General features: G+C 43.8%; 1 protein-coding gene across 2 annotated transcripts in view; it reads left to right on the plus strand.

Annotated features, from left to right (window-relative positions):
• Positions 1–14,309, plus strand: part of Bbs9 (Bardet-Biedl syndrome 9) — a 122,893-nt gene extending 108,584 nt beyond the window's left edge. The window contains exons 2-4 of one of the 2 annotated variants that reach the window (XR_002392280.2): positions 2,501–2,642; positions 2,783–2,855; positions 3,585–14,309. Coding sequence is in view for 1 of the 2 variants with exons in the window: in XM_087210120.1 (XP_087066246.1) it covers positions 2,783–2,855; positions 3,585–3,640 (129 nt within the window). In the remaining variant the exon portion in view is untranslated. The remainder of the gene's footprint in view (positions 1–2,500; positions 2,643–2,782; positions 2,856–3,584) is intronic. The other variant, XM_087210120.1, reaches the window with a different exon arrangement.
• The last annotated feature ends 9,041 nt before the right edge of the window (positions 14,310–23,350 follow it).

Consider the following 23,350-nt stretch of genomic DNA (forward strand, 5'->3'; position numbering starts at 1 on the left):
GTCAGGAGACATTCTTTGCCAAAACAGACACCGAGGTTTGTTGTGAAAGTCATTAAGATATAATCCAAGCCCGGTGCTGTTGTGAGTCATTTTGGGATTTTCTTTTTCAGTTTTCCTTCCAATCGTCTGGTTTCAACTTTAATTAACTTGGAAAAATAGGTTGTCCTCACCTTTATGCTCTTGAAAAATACATTTAAAATAGCTAAAACTTGAAAATGGCCCAAATGCCCATCAACTAGAGATGGGATCAAGAAAATGTGGTTTTTTAATAAAATGAAGTACAACTCAGCCATCAAAAATGAGAAATTAGAGACATTTATTGCTAAATGGATGCACATTGATGCGATACTCTTAAGTGAAATAAACAGGACACACATGTGTAAATACAGAATAGTTTCTCTGGTGTGAGAAACTGAAAGTGTAAATAAGGACTAAAATGTATAATAGGTCATGTGAAATAGGAAGAAAAGGGGCAAAGTGGGAGGGGTAGGGGAAAGGAAAGAGGGGAATGGAATTAATATGAGAAAAAGAAAAAATGGAAACAAAGTCTTTGTAAATAGGGAGGGATGGAGGGGTTGAAGGGAGAGCAGGGGAAGGGGGAAAAAATAAGAACCAAGAGAGACTATGTAAAGGTGCATATCTCCAATGATGAATGTCATTATGTTGTACACCTAAAATGTACCAATAAAAGGATATACAAAAAATACTTTTAAAAGAAGCAATATCCTTTAAATCCTATACCAACAGATTACAAATTAGGATTGGTGATTTGATAGTTTAATAGGAGAATTGTTGTTATTTTAAGTGACAGTTAATTAACCAGAGTAGAGTCCGATTGCCTGTTGGTTAGTAGGCAGAAGAAATTCAAGGCCCATTCCATGTACCCTGAGTTTCAGCTACGGCCAAGGACAGAAACAAAACAACAACATTTCAATAATCATCTCATACTGCTTCCTTTAAAAATGTCTTTGCAGTTGGTTCTTGAAAGAGGTAGTGGAAATATATATTTAAAGATGAGCATAAGCATCTAAATAAAAATCTGTCAAAGGCAAAAATAAGAAATGATAGGAATGTTGTATAGTGATTCAGATGTAACGAACACAAAACCAGGCACTGGTGAGGAAAGGGCTTTGGCGTGGTCTTTAGAATCCTTTTGAATATATGTTCCTATAGAGTTGGCTGTAGAAACCTTTTCCTTGTGGAATATGGTGTGAGAGGTGTACATTTTCAAAAAAGAAGGAAGTGGCCCATTATGTAATAAAGCTCAGAGTTGAGACTGAGTGACTTTTATAAATCACACATTGGAGGATCTATACTTTACTTTCTGGCTAATAGTCCTGACAGTCAGAGAGGTGAGAAGGCAGGTTCTGCCTGCAAACTGGAAATATTTACAAGCCATTACATCCTCTTCGATCTTTGGATTGCCTGACCTCTGGGAGGAGAGAGTTTTGGTAGATTCAGACTCTAGGATGAACAAATGCCCTGTGGAGATCGCTGGCTTCTGGCTCCTTGGTTCTCAGAGCAGAGCTCGTGCCCTGTCGCCCGTGATGCCCCGGGTCCGCCTCAGGCCCAGCGGCCCCTCGTGCCCTCCTCGTGTGAGCCTCCGCCTTAGTCTCGGGGTGCTGAGCAGGAGTTCGGAGCAAAGACAGCGGACGCCTGTCTTCACCGTCCTCTCCTCGCTTCCGGGAGCAGGGGTGTGGAATCTCCTCCACGCACCGTCCGGAAGCTCCGGCGCGGCACAGGTTCCCGGCGCGGGGTCCCGCACTCAGGCCGCTTCCTGGGCAGGGCAGCGGGCTGAAAGCCTCGCCCGTGCCCGCTGCCGCTGCGAGTCCTCCCTCAGGATGCCGCGCGTGTGCGGCCAGTGCCAGTGGCCAAGGGGCTGAGCAGCGCCGGGCTGCTGTGGGCCGACTCCCTTTGCTCTGTGCCCGGTACTGGGTGAAAGGGGTTCGTTTGGGGTGTGAAGTCTGTGCGGCCCGTGAGCAATGTTCGAGTTGCCTGGGCTGCCACACGGAAATGCTGCGGCCTGGGGCTTAGCGGGAGGGAGCCACACAGTCCCGGAGCTACAGTCGGGGAGTTGAATTCAAGGTGTGCGCAGGCGGCTCCTTGCAGGCCTCTCTCCTCGGCTGGCATACGTCACCTTCTCGCCGTGTGCCCGAGTGGTCTCTCCTCGGTGCCTGCACGTCCCTGGTGTCTCTGTCCGAGTTTCCTCTCCTGTAGGAACAGCTGCCGGGCTGGCTGGGGCACCCTAAGGGCTTCGTAGGCCCCGGGCTCACGGCTCTGTCCCTAAGCACAATCTCATTCTAAGGCACCGAGGACAGGCAGGCTTCGATGGTCAGTGATAAGGACAGAGCGGTAGACACAGCCAGACCGCAACAAGGCTGACCTCACACAGTATGAGACATGAGCCTGGCCTGGTTACCAGGACCACAGGTGTGGCAACACCCTCAGCCAGGGACACTTTTCACTCGAGGGACTTTTTTGTTTCATAACCGAGAGGCAGGGTCGGAATGGCATCCGCTGCTGGAGAGAGGGAGGCACACACCACCCTGCCCTGCGCTGACGAAGAGCTACCTGGGCCTCGAGGCCATCAGTCTGTTGCTGAGCTGGAAAACCTGGCTGGAGAGGCTTGGGACATCTGCCAGGTGTGTGACCTCCGTGTGGTGCTTCCCGCTGTGCTCCTTGTGCTGGGCAACATGAGAATCTGTTGCAGCTCTTAGGTCGTAGCCTTGCTCCTGGGAGGCTCTCAGCAACCTTGAGTGCTTTATAAATTTCTCACCTGCAGATGCCCGCAGAGCTGGGAGGAGTTGGCATTGGGCAGCATCCAGCCCCAGAAAGGGATGGACTGAGCCAGGCAGGTAGGTAATGTGGGCCACAAGAGAGCAAGGCCGTGACTTGCAGAAAGAGACAGGATTGCACACTTTCTTTGGCTGTTTCCAGCCTCAGTGTGTCTCATCGGGTGAAATATGGCTTGAATTGGGGGCGGCCCCTTCTCTGAATATAAGTGGTTACGGCATGTGTTTCCAGCATCTGTGTCCTGCTTCTTCCTGGAGATCATTTAGGAAGAGGCTGCCGGCCGCAGGATGGAGAGCTGCTGGTGTCAGGTCCAGAGCGAGAGGAGGAGAGGGCTGTGGGAGGACCCCGTCAGGGGCTCGTGCTGATTAGCAGGGGCAGGAGCCAGCTCCATGTCCTGCCGGGTGCACTGCTCCTGCACAGAAAGGCTCCTGCCCTCCCTTCCCTTCTTCCTGACTTCTGCACTGGGGGTTGAACCTAGGGCCTTGGCATTGAGCTGTACCCCTGCCTCTTTACTTTTTGTTTTGAGGGAGAGGGTCTCACTAAGTAGTCCAAGCTGTCCTGGAACTGGCAGTCCCCTGCCTCAGCTTCCTGTAGCTAGAATTTCTGGTGCGCACACTGCACCTGGTAAGGAAATGCTCTTGGAGCAGCTCTGTGAGGAGGAAGAGAGGTCATTTAGCAGGATTCGGTGTTAATAAGGAGCCCATTCCCTGAGCATCTGCCGTGTATCAGCCCTGCGTTCTCGGACCACTCGGTCCTCAGAGGTCTGTGACGATGTTTGTCTCCATGTGCAGATTCAGAACGGAGGCTCCGCCAGGCGCCACACCTGGAGTACAGATGGCCGTGCTGAGCAATGGTTCCCGGTTTCTCTCTCCCCATCACCACCACCAAGCCACCTACTGGAAATTAATCCAGTGAATAATGATGCATTGAGATCACTAAAATTGTGCCCTGTAAATGAAACTGCACACTGTTCACTTTCCTCACCCCCCCCCTTCTCCTCTGGCTCCACTTCCTGCCTTCCAAGTGGGACTTTCTGAGCGGAACTGAGCCCAAGCTTCAGGAACTCCCCTGGAAGCTGCAGAGAAGCCGTTGGCCAGTCACTTGGCCACCAGGAAGGCTTGGGAAGTGTCCTGCAGCACTCCGAGGGCCTTCACGGAGGTCTCTCAGCTGCCTGTGCTCATCAGCTCCTGCCCAGGCCCACACAGAAGGGCTCTGATGGGCCGTCCTGGGCCACGTTGTTCCGTTTGGCACCATCTCACAACGTGACCAAGGAAGCCACGAGAGCCCGTGTGGACTGGAGCATCGCCATGAGCCATGGGGCTGTAACTCAGAGGCCTCCGCGATGCTGGCCAGCAGTGTGTTCTCTCTCCACTCGGCTCGGGGCGCACCGAGGGCCCCACAGTGGCTCTGTGAGCAGAGAAGGGCTGTGCAGACTCGGGCCGGGGGCCCACAGCGTGGGAATCCTGGCCTTGCAGCCCCCAGAAACCAGGTCTCGGGGAAGTTAGTTCACCTCACTGCGCTTTGTTTGTGTCTTCATGGGATGTGGACAATTGTGCGTCTTGGGCTTTTTACATTTTAAAATGTCAACTGGTTAATAACGATGGAGGGTGTTCCCAGTGTACGGTGGGATGACCTGATGACCTACACATCGCGGAACTATCAGGGTGGTCAAATGCATGCAGGCATCCATCACCGCTGGGCTGTGCTTAGAGCCCAGGATTGTTCTCAGCTGGAAGTGAAGTTACACCGGCATTTCCCCTTCCCTTCCCCTCCCAGCTTCTGGTAACCACCATTCTACTTCCCAGTGGGTCTAACTCTTAGGTTGCACGTGTCAGAGAGACAGTGCAGGGTTTGTCTTTCTGTGTCTGGCTACTCTCACTAAGCGTAAGGTCCTCCAGGTTCATCCATGTTTTCTCTTCACAGCTGAATAATATTCCACTGTACACAGGAACCACAGTTCCTTATTGGCTCACCTACTCATGGGTACTGAAGCTGCTTCCACATCTTGGTTATTGGAAACAATGCTGCAGTGGCTGTGGGTGCAGATGTGTCTCTGAGATTATATTTCTTTGGATGTATATCCGGAAGAGGGATTTGCAAGATCCACAGGGTAATAGTTCTATTCTTAATTTATTGAAGAAGTTGCTTACCATTTTCCATAATGGATGTGATGATTTACATTCCCACCAAAGTGTGCCAGGTCCCCCTCCTGCCTCTGCACCAGGACTTGTTAGCTCCTGTTTTGCACAGTAGCCTAGCAGGTGTGAGTTGGTTCCTCACTGCGGTTCTGACTTGTGTTTCCCTGTTGATCAGAGATGTTGAGCATTTGTTCATGCTGTTGGCCATTTCTGTAGCAGATGTCCCTGCCCAGGACTAGCAGGCTCTGAGTGGCTTCTTGCCTCCTTAATTTGGCTATATTGTTTTATGTCAGGAATCAGACCAAAGCCTCACATGACTCAAATGGGCTTGTCAGCTAGCCAAGTTGGGCTAGCATTGCTCCTTTGCTAACGGCTGTCACTGAGGAGTCCTAGGCCCCGGTCTGTGAGGTGCAGGGCTCTGCTGAGAAATGTGCAGCTGAGGTCAGCGTGACCCCAGTTAAAACCCTTTTGCCTGAATTACGGCTTCTCACTGACCCGATGGGTTGCTTGCTAATTGCACCCCGTCCCAGCACCGGTTTGTTCTGTCCAAGCAAGATCAGCAGTGCTTCCTCCCTAGCAGCCCTGCCTGGCGCCGTCATGCCAGGTGTTCGGCAGTGTTCCACTAGGTGCCTTCAAAGCATACCCGGCTCCCGATTCCTTCCCACAGCGTATTCAATAGATACCGCGTGCTCTGGGGGGCCTTGTCTCTGTTGCTACCAGCAGCACCAATCATGCCCCAAGACTCAGCTTCTTCACTCTAAGTCACGTTTCCTGTCTGTTCTTTAATTCACCTTGTGCTGCAGTGGCTCACAGGAGGCCAGAACCCTTAGCAGAAGTTCTGGCAAGGCCCCCTTCCCCACTCCCTATGCCTTTCTATGTCTTCCTTGGAAAAATGTCTACCCAGGACCCTTGTCCTGCTTAGCAATTGGGTCATTAGTTTCCTGGGCCCTTGTGCAGATGTGTAAGATGGTCTGGTGCATGGCACAGACTTAGTGCTTGGGAGTTCTCATGACTCCGGTGGTCATGAGGGCTAAAGCATGAAAATCACTCCACTGAGGAACATTAAAGGACCTGTGTCTCAGCTCTGAGGAGAGAAGTGCATCAGAACAGTTTCCACACAAGCCAGGGTCTTTGTGCTGGGGGCTGCCTGCCTCCCTGTGTCCTGCTGCATCCAGTGTGGAGGCTATGGCCACCGTCCAAATGCAGTGAACAGGAGGATGTGCCCAGAAGGCAGACAGCCTGGGGTCAGCCCAGGTCAAGGGCAGCCCAGCTCTGCCACTGGTAAAACTGGCCGGCCTCCCTCACACTGGGTTTGCTCATCTGGAAAGCGAGGATAACGATGCTGGGAGATGCGGAGAGAGAGAGGCTGTGCGGACCATGCTAGCCCAGTGCCAGGAGCACAGCCGCACTGCACTTGTTTGCATTTACACTTTACTCCAAGGCCGGCACGTCCAGATGGATGAGGACACTGCGAAGTGGCGTAGAAAGGAAGCAGGGTCTCCCTTTGAGAAGGCGTCTAATGAGCCTGGGAGACTGTTGGTGTGGTGCTCAGGAGGGAGTTCTCGGTGCCCTGGAGACCCAGGGACTCAGCATGAGAAGGAACATACCTGGGGAGCCTCACACCATGAGCAGAGCCTTTCTCCCGAGCCCCAGCTTCCTCTCTGTTGCTATGAAGGCTGGCGTCTCCTTTCCAACTTCCTGCTGCCATATTGCCACTCCGGTGATTTCCCTGACAATGTGGTAGATAGCATTTGGATACTTGCAAAGTGAGCCCCACTTTGATGACTTGTCTCTCCATGCTTTATCAACTCATGTGAGCAGAGGTTCTTAGGCGGGAAATTTCAGGGTGGGATCCTGCAAGAATAATCCCCTTGAATACACACATGTCACAGAACCATGAAGCTTGTGCTCTCTGCTTTCCCGATTTCTGCTGACAGGAAAGGAAACATGATCTCCCCATGGTATTTTAATGCATTCCCTCTTTGCTTCTGTCTTTTATGACCTATGAGAAGCTATGTTTTCCTTCAGGGGTTTGGCACTGTAATTCTCTCCAGTGCCACCAGTTAAGGATAAAGCATTTGGGGTGCAGGGAGCAGGAGCAAATGAACTCAGAAGCAAGTCGTATCCTGTTTTTCTGCAAATAGTTTGAAAACAGGAAACAAGAAATGCAGAAAATATGATGTGTTGTCCCAGATTGTTTCTAAAGCAAATGCTTTCTAAAAGTAGAAGAGATTTTTTTTCTACTGTGTAATTGCTCGCTCCTGCATGTCCAGTGGACACTTTCAGCAGGGACACACATTGGAGAATCCCTGGTTGTCCAGGTCATTCCAAAATATCTGCTGAGCAGCTAATATGCAGAGGGCAACACTGAGAAGGGACAACAGATGCAGACGAGACACACACCAGCCACAACAGTGAGGGGACCCCAGTACAGGCTTGTGGGCACAGAGCAGGGATCCTCACCTGGTTTGTGTTCTCAGGGACTTTCCAAGAAGTGAGAATTGAGCTGGCTGCTGAGGAACCGGAGAGAATTATCAGCAAAGTCTTGGGGTAGTAAATGAGAGGAAAAGGCACACGCAAAACTGGAAGATAAAGCTATTCCAGTGGCAGTGGTCATTATTTAAATGCTACTTAGTGTCATAAAAGTCAGAAAAAGGTCTGAGCCTGTGACTCTTCAATATAGATCCAGGCTTAGACCCGTTTTCATGTGAGTTTAACTCACGTGGAAAGAGGACATTGTTCTCCACAGTTAGAACAGCGCTCTTGTAACCAGAAGTGGAGCTGAAGGTCCTTTGTCTTGTAGTCGTGATCCATGGCAATCACATCACTAAGAATAACAGCCTCCAGAGAAAGATGAACAAATCCATCACTGAGTCCATTTAGCACCCAGTCACTTAAATAAATATCCTCTCAGCTAAATTACTTTCTCCATCAGTGTCAGTGACAGAAGAAGTTCCTGGGAGCTTTTGTTTGATGCTAGAAGGGAAGAGCAGAGGGACGGGCACAATGGAAGAGGAATTTCTCACATAGTTACAGTATCTATCAGTGCTGTGAAGTAAGGGCAGGATTCTGAACACCAAGGGTAAAGTATTCAGCCTCAGGGTGTCTCAGTCACCTGGGGAGGAAAAGTTAACAAGCACAAGACCCATTGTAGCACCTGTTCAGGACAGTGGGGAGCACGGTGACTGTTTTGCAGGTGGCTTTTTAAGGTCTCCCTAATCTCTAGTGAATCTCCTGTCTTTCTGTTCTACTATTCTATCAGTACGTGCATATGTTACAGAATCATGATGTTCCTCTTGGGGCACTGGTCCATGTGTATAGCACGTCTGGCACATTTTCTGTCCCTTTACCCCATTAAGGTTTGCGTGTAGATGTTCCCGCAAAGCTGCTTGCTATCATTTTAGGGAGGTGGCTGGCTGCAGGAGGTGTGAACGTGGATTAAAGATGTGATGCTGAGGTGAGGGGTGTGTGGTACTAAATTGGTCCACTGATTGGAATTAGCACAGTTCTGGGGTGGCTGAATGGATTTACTGAAGACAGAAGCCCCACCCTGGGTGAAGGTGGTGTAGCCTGGATGGGATAAAAGATGTGCAGAGGTGTTTCTCTCCCACTCATAAAGCAAACCTCGTTCTGCCTCCAGCAATTTGTCAGTTGCCACTCTAGGGGACCTACACATTTAGGGCTCCAGTGACTTCTGCCCCAGATGCCCACACCATGGTGGGAATCCACTTAGCCACATGGGAGCCTGCAGGACACACCCCCAGGAGCCCCACTCCATCCAGTCTGCGCCAAGCACACCAGCGGGCAGGGACCAGCCAGAAGGTGAGGACCCCTCACCACTGGCCATGACCACTATGGCAATCCACTTAGAGACATGGGAGCCTGCAGGACACACCCCCCCCATCCCCACTCTGGCCTCCTGGCTGTGCCGCTACCTGGTTCCACACTACAAAGACACAGGGGACACCAGGCCACCATACTGGTAAGTTGGAGGGATCGTCACTGCCTATCAGAACCTGGACTATCGTCACAGGAAAGGCAGCTGGAACCTGCAGTAGAACCTTGCAGAGTTCAACCCTGCAGGAGGACAGGGAGCTCAACTTGGGACTTGCAGCCAGAAATCTGCCTGAATCCCACAGGTCTGCGACTGGCTTGCTGAGACTCACTGATTTATATCTGCACATGGCTGCCCACATTGTCTATTGTGACAGCAGAGACATACCCTGGAGGAGGCCCTTCATTTTCATTTTTACTTTTTATTTGTTATTTTCAAAATTATTATTATTGGGGTTTTTTTCTCTTATTTTTACTTTTTTTTCCTACTCTTTTCAAATTTTTATTTTTCTCTTCTTTTTTTCCTTCTTTTCTCTTTCCTTTCTCTCTCTCTCTCTCACACACTCTCTTGCTGTCCCACAATGTTCTTCATCTCCCTTTTTGTTCCTGTTCTGGCCCTAATTTGGATTTCTTCTTTATTTTTCTTTTCTTCCCTTTTTCATTCTCTTGCCTGTGTCCTCTGGCCTCACTGCTAACCTTCTCCTATCCTTCTGCCTATTTATCCCTCCCTCCACAACTCCTTCTAACTCCCCATCCTGAAGGGTAAAGTTGGAATATTGAAGAGTTTATTCACTATAAACATATGTTGAGTTGGTCCTCGATTTTGATTTAATTCACACAGTTAAGGGTGATAGATTAATAATTTTCACAAATTGTTATTTTCTAAGATGTACTTGATGCTATGGTGTTGCTGATTGTATCACTTGGGCTAAGGTGTTGTGATTGATCTACTCAGTGGTCCTTCCTGGTGTAATGAAAATGAGACAGCCTCAGAGTTATTAGAGACTCAAAACCTAAAGACCAGCTATATCTGGAAGACACTTCTGAGAACCAATCATTCCATAAGGGTTCTAATTACAAGCAACAAAGATACTTACAATAAGCAATTTCAAAGTAACCCAGAAATGAAATCAAGAGAAGACATTTAAACAAGGCACAAACTCTGACTTCCACCCCACCAAGGGTTAATTCTGGGGAAAACTAGGTGAAAAAGTCTGATAACCAACCACCTGGACACCCTGAACTGATAGCACAGGAAGTAACAAAACAGATGAATGAAGCTCTAGAAAAATTCAAAGCAGAAATAATCTCTCAGATAACTACAGAGATGGTTAGCAGAGTGAAAGACATGATTAGAGGCTCTAGAACAGAAACAAACAACAAAATAGAAGAGCTCAGAAACATGCTAGAAGCCATGAATACCCAGCATAAGAAAGAAATGGAAACCATGAAACAGATTCAAACAGATATTCAGGAGATTAAAAACTCCATTGAAAGTATGCACAGTAGGTTAAGGGAATCTGAAGATAGAATATCAGATATAGAAGACAGGATGTGGTGAAGGACCATGAAAACAGAGATTTCTTAAAAATAGTAAGGGACCATGAGAAGTGAATCCAGCAGCTGTTAGATGATGCAAAGAAGAATAACATAAGACCAATAGGAGTCTAGAAAAAGCAGAAGAAAGTATAAGTGACATAAAAAACTGTTCAAAGAAGTAATAGTTGAAAACTTCGCAGACAGAGGTAGAGAATCAGACATACAGATAAGTGAGGCATGTAGAACTCCAACTAGCCACGATAAAAAAAATCTACACCTAGACATATAGTAGTCAAGATCCCAGAAACCCAGCAGAAGAACAAAATCCTACAAGCAGTTAGAGAAAAGAAACAAATCACCTACAAAGGAAAGCCAATCAGAATCACAGCAGACTTCTCAACACAAACCCTCAAGTCAAAGAGAGCCTGGAGTCAAGCATTCCAAGTCCTAAAAGAAAATTACTTCCAACCTAGACTGTTGTATCCTGCAAAATTATCTTTCAAAATCGATGGGGAGATTAGATACTTCCATGACAAAAAATACCTGAGAAATTTCATGAACACCAAAGCAGCACTCCAAACAACTCTAAAATATATCCTAGAAAAAAACAATGAAGGTCACAACTCCATGAGGCCCAACAGAGGGGAGGCACTAGGCAAGGTAAGAATCTAAAGGAAAAGGGGGAAAAAGTAGAAATAAAAGAGCCAACAAAAGTAAAACATCATGATAAGGATGAGTCAAAATCTATCAATTATAAACATCAATGTTAATGGCCTCAATTCGCCAATCAAAAGAAATAGACTTTCAGAATGGATTAAGAAGCAAAAATCCAACAATATGCTGTATATAAGAAACACACCTAACTCAAAAAGAAATTCATAGACTGCGAGTAAAAGGATGGAAAACAGTTCTCCATGTGACAGGAACCCAGAAAAAAAAAGGGGTAGCTATCTTATTTCCAGACAAAGTAGATTTCAAACCAAAACTAAATAAGAGAGACAAAGATGGTCACTATTACATCCTTGTGAAGGGTGCAACCCCAGAGGAAGAGATGACAATCATAAATATATATGCACCAAATATGAATGCCCCCAACTATACAAAACAAATATTAATGGACATGAAAAACTAAATAAGCACTTATACATTTGTAGTGGGGGACCTCAATACCCCATTATCACAAATAGACAGATCATCTAGACAAAAAATTAACAATGAAATTCTAGAACTGAACCAAGCTATTGAACGAATGGACTTAATAGATGTTTACAGAGTGTTCCACCCCACAAAATCAGAATACACATTCTTTTCAGCTGCACATGGGTCACTCTCCAAAACAGACCACATGCTAGTTCACACGACATGCCTAAGTCAATGTAAAAGAATTGAAGTTACCCCCTGTATATTATCAGACAAATTGGAGATCAATAACATAAGAAACCACAAAACCCCCACAAACACATGGGAACTGAATAACAACCTCCTGAACAACAAATGGGTCACAGAGGAAATTAAAGAAGAAATTAGACAGTTTCTACAAGTAAATGATGGTGCCAGTACAACATTTAGGAATCTATGGGACACAATGAAAGCAGTTCTACGTGGGAAATTCATAGCAGTGAATGCCCATATTAGGAAAACAGAGAGAACTCAGATAAATAATCGAATGCAGAACCTCAAACTCCGAGAAAAAGAAGAGAGTAACAAATCCAAAGCCCACACAAGAGAGGAAATTATAAAGATCAGAGCAGAAATCAATGCAACGGAGACTAAGAGAAAAATACAAAAAAATTAATGAATCAAAGAGTTGGTTTTTTGAAAGAATAAATAAAATCAACAAACCTTTAACCAATGTTATCAAAAAAAGGAAAGAAAAGACTCAAATTCATGCAATTAAGACTGAAAAAGGGGAAGTCACAACAGAACCAGGAGAAATTCAGAGGATCATCAATACCTACTTTGAGAACCTGTACTCTAATAAAATGGAAAATACAGAAGAAATGGACAGATTCCTAGATACATACAAATTTCCAAATTTAAATGAAGAAGATATAGAAATTCTAAACACTCCAATTACAATGAGTGAAATTGAACATGTAATAAAAAATTTACCAAGAAAGAAAAGCCCAGGTCCTGATGGGTTCACTGCTGAATTCTACAAGACATTTAAAGAAGAACTAATGCCATTACTCTTTAAATTCATCAAGGAAATTGAAAGGGAAGCAAGGCTTCCAAATTCATTCCTGGAAGCAAGTGTTACTTTGATTCCAAAACCAGAGAAAGACCCAACCCCAAAAGAGAACTACAGGCCAGTCTCTCTCATGAACATAGATGCAAAAATCCTCAACAAGATACTGGCAAACAGAATACAGAGTGTCATCAAGAAGATCATACACCCTGACCAAGTTAGATTTATCCCAGGGTTGCAAGGATGCTTCAACATACGTAAATCAGAGCAACTGAAAGGAAGCTCCCCTGCCACCATCCCAGGCTCCTAGAGCAGAGAAGCTCAGCTGGTCCCAGCACCTGGAAGGAAGCTCCCTGCCTCCATCCCAGGCTCCTGGGGCAGAGACGCTCAGCTGGTCGCAGCACACAGAAGGAAGCTCCCCCGCTGCCATTCCAGGCTCCTAGGGCAGAGAAGGTGAACTGCATGGGTGCCAGAAATACCCCGCCTGTGGAAATGAGAAAACACATAAGCCTCCAAAACATAGTTCCAGATCACCTACAGCAACCCCAAAGGGAAATGAGATGGAACACTCTGATACTCAACCACCTGGACTCTCTGAACTGGCAAAAAAAGAGGATCTGGGAAAAATGAAATCAGAAATAATTACTCAGACAATAGCAAAGATTTTGCTCATAGTGCAAGACATGATTAATAAATCTAGAGAGGACACAGATTAAAAAAATAGAGGATCTGAGGAACATGATGGAATCCCAGCATAGGAAACAAATGGAATCCATAAAACAGATACAGATTTCCAAGAGATTAAAAACTCCATCGAAAGTCTGCACAGTAGAATGAACCAATGTGAGGATAGAATTTCACATATAGAAGAAAAGATTGCAATTAGTGAGGAGGAAAAGAAAAATTGCTTTAAAATTGTAAGGGAACATAAGAAATCAATCCAGCAGCTGCTAGATGATGCAAAGAAGAACAACATAAGACTGATTAGAGTCAATGAAGAAAGAGGAGAGAGTGCAGATGACATAAAAAGAACTGTTCGCAGAAGTGATGGCAGAAAACTTCCCAAGGAGGGGAAAAGAACTTGACATACAGACAAGGGAGGCATATAGGACTCCAGCTAGCCTTAATAAAAAAAAAATCTACACATAGGCATATAATAGTTAGGATTCCAGAAATCCAACAGAAGAATAAAATTCTACAAGCAGTGAGAGAAAAGAAACAAATCACATACAAAGGAAAGCCCATCAGAATCACAGCAAACTTCTCAATGCAAACCCTCAAGTCAAGAAGAGCTTGGAGTGATGTATTTCAAGCCCTAAAGGAAAACAGCCTCCAACCCAGATTGATGTACCCTGCAAAACTATCTTTCAAACTTGATGGAGAAATAAGATACTTTCATGATAAAGAGCACCTTAGGAACTTCATGAATACCAAACCGGCACTCCAGAAAATTTTAGACAATACCCTAGGAAAAGACAATGAGGATCACAACCCCAGGAAACCCAGCAGAATGAATCCATTGGGTGTGACAAATTAAACGCAAAGGGGGAGAACCCAACAAAATGAAAAAGTCATGACAAGGCTTTTAAAACTTTTAACTTCATCTCTCAAATGAGTGTATAATTCAATCTTATTATTGTACTGATTAGTATTTTTCTGATTCTAGAGTTGCACACCATTCCTTGTGCTATACTGGCTATCACCTTCTTATGTCTACTTTTTAATTGGGTTTTCTATAGATGAGCTCTAAGAATTCTTTAGATATTTTGGTCATAGGTTATGTGCATTGTAAATATGGTCTGTTTAAGGACTACTTTTCGTTTTAATGATGTCATTTAAAGTTCTAAATTTTGATGGAGTCTTATTTATCAATTTTTTTCTTTTATACATCATGTTTTTTGTATCCTAGGTAGTTCTTGCCCACCCTGAATTCATAAATATTTTCCCTTATAATTTCTTCTTAAAGTTTTATACTTTTAGGCTTTCTTATTTAGATTCATAGATCCCTTCAAGTTATTTTCATGTATGGAAAAAAAGGGTTGCGGTTAATTTTTTATATACAGATACCAAGTGTTCTAGTGTCGTTTGCTGAAAACACTGTCTCTTCCTTGGCTCTTGAATGGAGTTTATATTCTATAAAATGCTAATGTTAAATAATCTTTCAAAACTCAGTGGACCATATATGTGTGGTTCTATTTCTAGAGTCTCTGTTTTATTCAAATGATCTATATGTCTTTCCTTTCACCAACACTGCCTTGATTACTGGAGCTTTAGAAGTCTTAAAATTAGGTACTAAATGTCTTCCAACATGTTTTTGTTTTTGTTTTTGTTTTTAACTTTTCTAGGTCCTTTGTACTCCTACATAACTTTTAAATTTCAATATCCAATTCTTCATTTATAGCAAGTATACACAGACCTGAATTTTTATATATACCTTGTGTTTTCTAATCCTGCTAAATTCAAGTACAAGTTCTAGGGGCTCCTAGAGATTTCTTAGTATTTTCTCTGTAGATGATCATTTCATCTACATGTAAAGATTTTGCTTCTGCCATGCCAACCCTATCCTAGTTGTGTCATTTTATTGCCAGACTATTTTGGTGGGGACTAGGTTTCAAAGTTTAATGGATAGATGAAGAGTAAGCATATCTGCCCTTGTTCCCCACCTTAAGGAGAAAGCATTCTATCTTCTCCATTTATATAAGGTGTTCTCGCTGGAAGTATGGAGTACATGTCTTTAATCTGTTGAGGAGTTTCTGTTCTACTTCTAGTCTCCTGAGAGCTTTTACCATGAACAGCTGTAGAATTTAGTCCAATACTTTTTCTGCAACTAGTGACAGGATCATATGGCTTTTTCCTTTCCTCTGTTTAAATGATGACTTTTGGGGGTGGATCTTCCAATGCTGTACCAACACTGCCATCCCTATAACAAAACCACTTTCTACATCCTGCCAGATCTGACTTCCAATAGTTTGTTTTGTTAGACAAATTTCTATCTATGTTCATACTTTTTTCTTCTATTATCTTTATCCAGTTTTAGGATTAGCACAATGTTGAGTTCCTAAAATGAGGGGAGAAGTGTTCCTTCTTTTTTCTGCTTTAATTGTTTGATATAATTTATCAGTTAAAATGTGTATGAGCCTGCTGTTGTCATATAGGTAGGTTTTCAAGCCAGGAATGTACTTTCTTTAATAGGTGCTATTCAAATTTTATATTTCCTCCAGAGTTAGTTTCATTAATTTGTCTTCTAAGGTACTTCATAGAAGTTGTCAAATTTATTTCAAAACAGATTTTTGTAATATGCTTTCTATATCCTTTTAAATTTTGTAAAATCGGTGGTAGTGTCTCCTAGGTCTTGTTATTTTAATTTTAAAAATGTATAGCTGATATTGTGTAACAGGAAGAAAAGGTCTAAAGTAGCAGGGGAATTGGGAGGGGTAGGGGAAGGGAAAAAGGGAAAGGAAAAAATATGAGAAAAGGAAAAAAATGGAAACAAGGTCTTTGCAAATAGGGAGAGGTGGAGAGCGTGAAGGGAGGGCAGGGGAAGGGGAAAAAAAAGAAGAACCAAGATGCATCAAGTAAAGGTACAAGATCCCAATGATGAATTTGACTGTATTTTATACCTAAAATGTACCAATAAACTTAATGGGGAAAAAAAACATTCATAAATCAATAAATGTAATACACTATATTAACAGAGTCAAGGACAAAAACCTTATGATCATCTCAATAGATGTAGAAAAGGCATTCGACAAAATCCAACACCCACTCATGATAAAAAACCCTACACAAAATTGGAATAGAAGGTCTTTATCTCAACCTGATTAAGGCTATCCATGAAAATCCAACAGCCAACATCATACTAAATGGTCAAAAACTGAAAACTTTCATGTTAAAATCAGGAACAAGACAAGGAGGCCCACTATTGCTAGTCCTGTTCAATATAGTTCTGGAAACATTAGCCATAGCAATTAGAAAAAAGAAAGAAATAATAGGAATAAAGATAGGAAAGGAAGAAGTTAAACTGTCACTATTTGCTGATGATATGATACTTTACATAGAAGATCCAAAAAACTCTACCAAAAGACTTTGGACTTAATTGACAGATTCAGTACAGTAGCTGGATATAAGGTCAACATTCAAAAACAATAGCCGTCTTATACACAAATAGCAGACTCACTGAGAGAGAAATTAGGGAGACAATTCCTTTTACAGTAGCATCCAAAAAAATGAAATATCTAGGAATCAATCTAACAAAGGAAGCAAAAGACCTCTACACTGAAAACTACAGCACCCTGAAAAAGGAGATCAAGGAGGATATAAGAAAATGGAAAGACGTTTCCTGTTCCTGGGTAGGAAGAACCAATATAGTGAAAATGTCCATATTTCCAAAACTACTATATAGATTTAATGCAATGCTGATTGAAATTCCAACAATATACTTCACAGAGCTAGAGAAAAAAAATCCAAAAATTAATTTGGAACCAGAAAAGACCTAGAATAGCAAAAGCAATTCTGGGCAACAGAGACATGGCTGGGGGTATCACAAGCCCCAACTTGAAACTATACTACAAAGCTACTGTGATAAAAACAGCATGGTGCTGGCAAAGAAACAGACCCGAGGATCAGTGGAATAGATTAGAAGATGCAAAAACAACTTCAGACATTCCCAGCCACCTCATCTTTGACAAAGAAGCCAACCATCCTCATTGGAGGAAAGATAGCCTATTTAATAAATGGTGTTGGAAAAACTGGATTTCAACCTGCCAAAGATTAAAACTAGACCCATACCTATCACTGAGCACTAAAGTAAGATCGAAGTGGATTGAAGAGCTAAATATCAAGACAGAAACAGTAAACTTGCCAAAAGATAAGTTAAGTAGAACTCTCAATGACATTGGCATAGGAAAAGACTTTATGAACAAAACTTCAGTAGCATGGGAGCTAACACAAAGAATCAACAACTGGGATCTCATCATATTAAAAAGCTTCTGCACTGCAAGAAAAACTATCAACAGAGCTAAGAGACAACCTACAATATGGGAAAAAATTTTTAGTAGCTGTACCTCAGACAAAGGTCTACTATCTAGAATATATAAAGAATTGAAAAAAATCAGAACCCCAAATTCAAAGACCCAATTCAAAAATGGGCATCTGAAATCAACAGACATTTCTCAGACAAAGAAGTAAAAACAGCAAATAAATATATGAAAAAATGTTGAACATCACTTGTCATTTGAGAGATGCAGATGAAAACAACACTGAGATTCCACCTCACCCCAGAAAGAATGGCTGCTATCAAGAAATCAACCAATAACAAATGCTGGCGGGGGTGTGGAGAGAAAGGAACCCTTCTCCATTGTTGGTGGGAGTGCAGACTGGTGCAACCACCGTGGAAATCAGTGTGGAGATACCTCAAAGAACTAGGACTACAGGTCCCATTTGACCCAGCTATTCCCCTGCTGGGTATTTTCCCAAAAGAATTAAAAGAATCATACCACAGAGATATATGTGCATCCATGTTTATTGAGGCACAGTTTGCAATAGCTAAAGCTTGGAAACAGCCCAACTGCCCATCAACTGGAAACTGGATAAAGAAGATGTGGTTTTTTATAAAATGGAGTACTACTCAGCCATAAAGAATGAGGAACTAGAGTCATTTATAGCTAAATGGGTGCATATTGAGACCATATTCTTAAGTGAAATAAATAAGACACACATGTGTAAATACCAAAGTTTCTCTAGTGTGACAAACTGAAAGTGTAAATAAGGATTAGAAGGATTAAAATGAATAATTGATAATTTGAAATAGGAAAAGGTCCAAAGGTGGAGGGGTGGCAGAGGGGAAGGGGAAAGGGAAGAAAGGAAAGGAAAAATTATGAGAAAGAAAAAAAATGGAAACAAAGTCTATGTAAATAGGGAAGGGTGGTGGGGGTGAAGGGAGCACAGGTAATGGGGAAAAAAGAACTAAGATACATCATGTTCAGGTACAAGCACCCAATGATAAATGTAAATGTATTGTATACCTAAAATGTACTGATTAATATATAAATAAATAAAAAAGATACAAACCTTAGAGCTGAGAATCTCTAAAGTCCTGAGAGGCATTTGATTTTTTCCACTGTGGAAATCAGTGTGGAGATAACTCAAAAAACTAGGGCTAGAGATCCCATTTGACCCAGCTATTCCCCTGCTGGGTATCTTCCCAAAAGAATTAAAAGAATCATACCACAGTGATATATGTGCACCCATGTTCATAGCAGCACAGTTTGTAATAGCTAAAGCTTGGAAACAGCCCAAGTGCCCATCAACTGGAAATTGGATAAAGATGATGTGGGGTTTTTTTTGTTTTTTATAAAATGGAGTACTACTCAGCCATAAAGATTGAGAAACTAGAGACATTTATAGCTAAGTGGATGCATATTGAGGCCATACTCTTAAGTGAAATAAATAGGACACACATGTGTAAATACAGAATAGTTTCTCTAGTGTGAAAAACTAAAAGTGTAAATAAGGATCAAAATGTATAATTGATATTGTGAAATAGGAAGAAAATGTCTACAGGAGCAGGGGAAGTGGGAGGGGAAAGGGAAAGGAAAGAAGGGAAAAGAAAAAATATGAGAAAAGGAAAAAATGGAAACAAAGACTTTGTAAATAAGGAAGGGTGGAGGGGGTGAAGGGAGGGCAGGGGAAGGGGAAAAAATAAGAACCAAGATGCATCAAGTAAAGGTACAAGATCCCAATGATGAATGTAACTGTACTGTATACCTAAAATGTACCAATGAACTTAATGGAAAAAAATAAAAATAATGAAAATAAAGACCCGAACACAGTACTTTCATTCCCATTAAAATATCTGTGCCTAATTTCAGCTGTTCTTCGCTTGACAGCTTATGTCCCCCCATGGAAGGCGATGCAATGTGTGCTGCTACTGGTCTCCATCATAATGATGGGAAACTGTTGGAAAGATTCTGGCAATTGTTTTAAGTGTTATTTTATCCCAGACACTCAAATGTAGATGTATATTTTAAAATGTGTGCAAAACTGTAACATGAAAACAGTCTATAGAATTCTTTCATTGGCATGACTTGTGAATTCCAGTGCATGTATAAAAAGCTAAGTGATCAATAACAGCTAATTTGGAGGGGGTCTGTGTGTGGTATAACAGAATGCTTTGCTTTATAAAATAACTCTCCAACAAAGATGGTTTAAGTAGCACTCCCACTCAGTTCGTTTAACAGAATCATGAAGATAAAGAAATTCCTTAGCACTTTGCTGTGCATTTAATTTCTTAGGGACGTTTCTACCGAGTGAAGTAAGGTGCTTCCATGTTTGTATTTCATTCGGGGATCATTGTGAAGGCAGCATCCTGGGCTTAGCGTGGCATGTGCAGTCACGACATACCCTCGTCTTTGCCTCTGTTGGGGGAGGCTGAGGTGCGGCAGGATTTACTGTTCCGCAGGATACGTGGTGAGGTGAGTGAGATGCAGGTTGTGGACCCAGGAGGGACATCTAGATCAGACGAGAAAAGTGTGGGCTCCGTGGCACGGTGGGTGGGACCGCACCGGTTACTGATTTCTTGCTAGCCTTTCTTTCTGAAGTAAGATGGATCTCTGTGTCATTTTAATCTGCATTTCTCCATGCCCAGAGAGGTTGAGCATTTTTTTCACTCACCCATTACCTGTTTGTGGTTCTGAGAATGGTCTGCTGAGATGTCTAATTTTGATTGAGTCTTTTATTTGGGGGGGTCTGGACTTTTGAGCTCTTTACATTATCTAGCTATTAGTCCTCTGTCCGAGGTATAGATGGCAAATTTTTCCCCATTCTGTAGGTTGTCTCTTCATTCTGTTGGTTGCTTCCTTTGCTGTTTAAATTTGCTATGATCCTGTTGATTCTTGATGTTATTTCTTCTGCAGTCAGGGTTCTGTTCAGAAAGTCCTTACCTGTGCCCCTGTCTTCAAGGGTTTCACCTGTTTTATCTCCCAGCAGATTAAGGGTTCCTGTTTTAGTATCTAGGGCTTTGATCTGTTTTGATTTTATTTTTATGCATGGTGATAGATATGGGCCCAGATTCAATCTTCTGCATGTGTGTAGCCAGTTTTCCCAGCACCATGTGTTAAAGAGGCTGTCTCTCCTCCAGAGTATGTTTTCGGCCCCTTTATCAAAGATCAGATGGCTTAATATGCCTGGTGTTGTTTCTGTGTCTTCTATTCTATTCCACTGATTCTAGTTTTGTGCCAGTACCATGCTGTTTTTGTCCCGAGTTAGAGTCATCATAATTACAGTGATACATGCATACCCATGTTTATCACAGCGCAACTCATAAACCTAAATCTTGAAAGTAGCCTGCACTCCACCAGCAGATGAATGGTAAAGAAAATGTGGTATTTATACAAATAAAGTACTATTCTGACATAAAGAAGGACCTATTTTAGTCTTTATAGGTAAACAAATGCACCTTGAGGCCATAATATTAAGTGAAATGAATCAGACACCCAAACAAATATCACATAGCTTCTCTTATATGAGAAACCCAAAGTACAAATAATTTAAAGAGCAAAACAAAAGATAGGAAACAGGAAGATAGATCTTTGGTAAATAGGAAGGGGACCTTGAGAAGGAGGGAGGGGGTAGAGAAGGAGAAGGGGAATACAAAGAATTAAGATGTGTTATGTACACGTGCCAACTCCCCACAATGAGTGTGGCCCTTGTGTACCACAAACATGAACTAATAAAAATCAAGAAGTCACTGGGTGGTACTGAGCTCAGCTTTGAAGAGTGAGCATCCATTAGCCAGCCCAGAAAGGGGAAGGAACGTGTGGTTACAGAGAACGCCTGCAGGAGCTCTCCTAAGACGGGACATGTCGCAACATGGCTTGGGACCTCTGTGTATGCCCAAGCAGGGGAACTTCAGATAGTGACAGGCAACAGCCACACTTGCTTGCTTTACTCCTGTTCACTGCTCAGGCTTTCCCCACTGCCTTGGCTGTTTCCTGTTCTTCCTTGCTAGATTCTTCAATTTCCAAAGGCGCGATCCTTGGGCCTCTCCCTTATCTGATCTTGTGCCTTAGTGATTTCCTTCTGTCCTGGTCTTCCAACACATGAGGACACAGCATCGTCCCCTCCCAGCAGTGGAGCAAAGGTGCCATCCTGGAAGCAGAGAGCAGCCCTCACTAGACCATGGAAGCTGCTGGTGCTTGGTCATGGACTTTGCAGCCTCCAGACCTGTGAGAAAATAATACTCTATTCTATACATGACTTAGTCTCTGGTATTCTGTTATAGCAGCACAGAAAGGACTGAGACAGAAACTGGACCAAGAGACCTCTTAGCTGTTGGAGGGGCCAACCACTCTCAAATATAGATATTTCAACCTAAATTTCCAAAACCAAACTGTCTTTTCAGCCTTTCTCCGTGGATAACAGACCCTTCAGACTCAAAATGTCCAACACTAAACTGTGAACTTCCCCTACTAACCTGCCTTCCCCTGTGGACTTCCTGTCTCACATGGCCACTGTTCTTCCAGTTGCTCAAGCTAGAACACTATGGGTTATTTTTCTTTACTGAGGTGAAATTCACAGAATGTGAAATCCATCTTTAATCCATTGTATTTTGGGGGGGAGTACCGGGGATCAAACTCGCGACCTTGAGCTTGCGAGGCAGGGGGCAAAACCAGAGCTAAATCCCCAGCCCCCATCTCTAATCCATTATCAAGTGTACAGTCAGTGGCTTTTGGTGCAGTGCTGCACAAGCATCACCATGGTCTCCAGAACATTTTCCTCACCCCCGGAAGGGGTCCCATTACCCTGAGCAGCCATTCCCCACCTCCTGTGTTCCCCAGCATTAATCTCCATTCTGTAGCTGTGTCCTGTTCCGGACATTTCATACGAATAGGATTAGATGCACTTGGCCTCTTGTGTCTGGTTTTGGATTCTTTCACTTAGCAGCATCTTCAGATTTCGTCCTTGGGTCCACTCCTGGTCCACACCTGTCTCAGACCTGGTCCATCAAGGAACTCTACTGGAAACTGTCTTCAGAGTGGATCTGCATCGCTGCCCTCTCAGTTTCTCCACTTCTCCCTTCCCCACGTGGCAGCCTAGCAGGTGTCTGTGTTTTGGCCATGGCTGCTACCCCATCTCCCTGCCTGTAGCCCTGCCTCCCTCCAGTGGGTCTGTTCCTAGGACCTGAATCACATGCTGCTGCTCCTCCATCCAAGCCCTGCAGTGACTCCTGATTTCACTCAGCAGCACACAAGGTCCCCAGGAGCCACATGACTTCTCAGGGAGGTGACTAAAGAGCATCACCATCCAGGCCTTGCTCTTCAAGCCACTCAGGCCTTCCTACCATTCCTCCAGCATATCATGGTCCTGTGTGGAGGGCTTTGTGCTCCCTCTTCCCTCTTCCCAGGATGCAACCCACTCACTCCCTTCATGCCCTTCCCATGGGTCACTTACTCAGTGTCTGGATCACTGTGCATCCAGTTGCCAGGACACAGTACCAAGACCCACAATTTAAAGGAGGAGCTGTTCAAATTATTGGCTCATGTTTTGAGGAGATTCAGTCCATGGCTGGCTGGCTCTGAGGTGGGAACATCATACCGGAAGGGTGTGGTGGGGCAAAGCTGTTTAGTTCATGGTGGCTGGGGAACAGAACAGAGGAGAAGGGGCCAGGGACCAGACTTAGATGCCAAGGCTACACCACACGGCCCATCCAGACACACCCAGGGAAGATCACAAAGCCAATTGAGCTGACACCCCACCCTCAATTCCACACAGCAGCTCCTCTTCCAACAAGGAAAGCTGCATCTTGTCTTCCCGTCCTGCATCCCGATCTCTGTTACCCTGCCCTCATACATTCTTCTAG

The sequence above is a fragment of the Heterocephalus glaber genome, unplaced genomic scaffold (assembly GCF_053883595.1).
Source record: "Heterocephalus glaber isolate CG9 unplaced genomic scaffold, H.glaber_assembly_v1.0 deba00001111, whole genome shotgun sequence".
NCBI lineage: Eukaryota > Metazoa > Chordata > Mammalia > Rodentia > Bathyergidae > Heterocephalus > Heterocephalus glaber.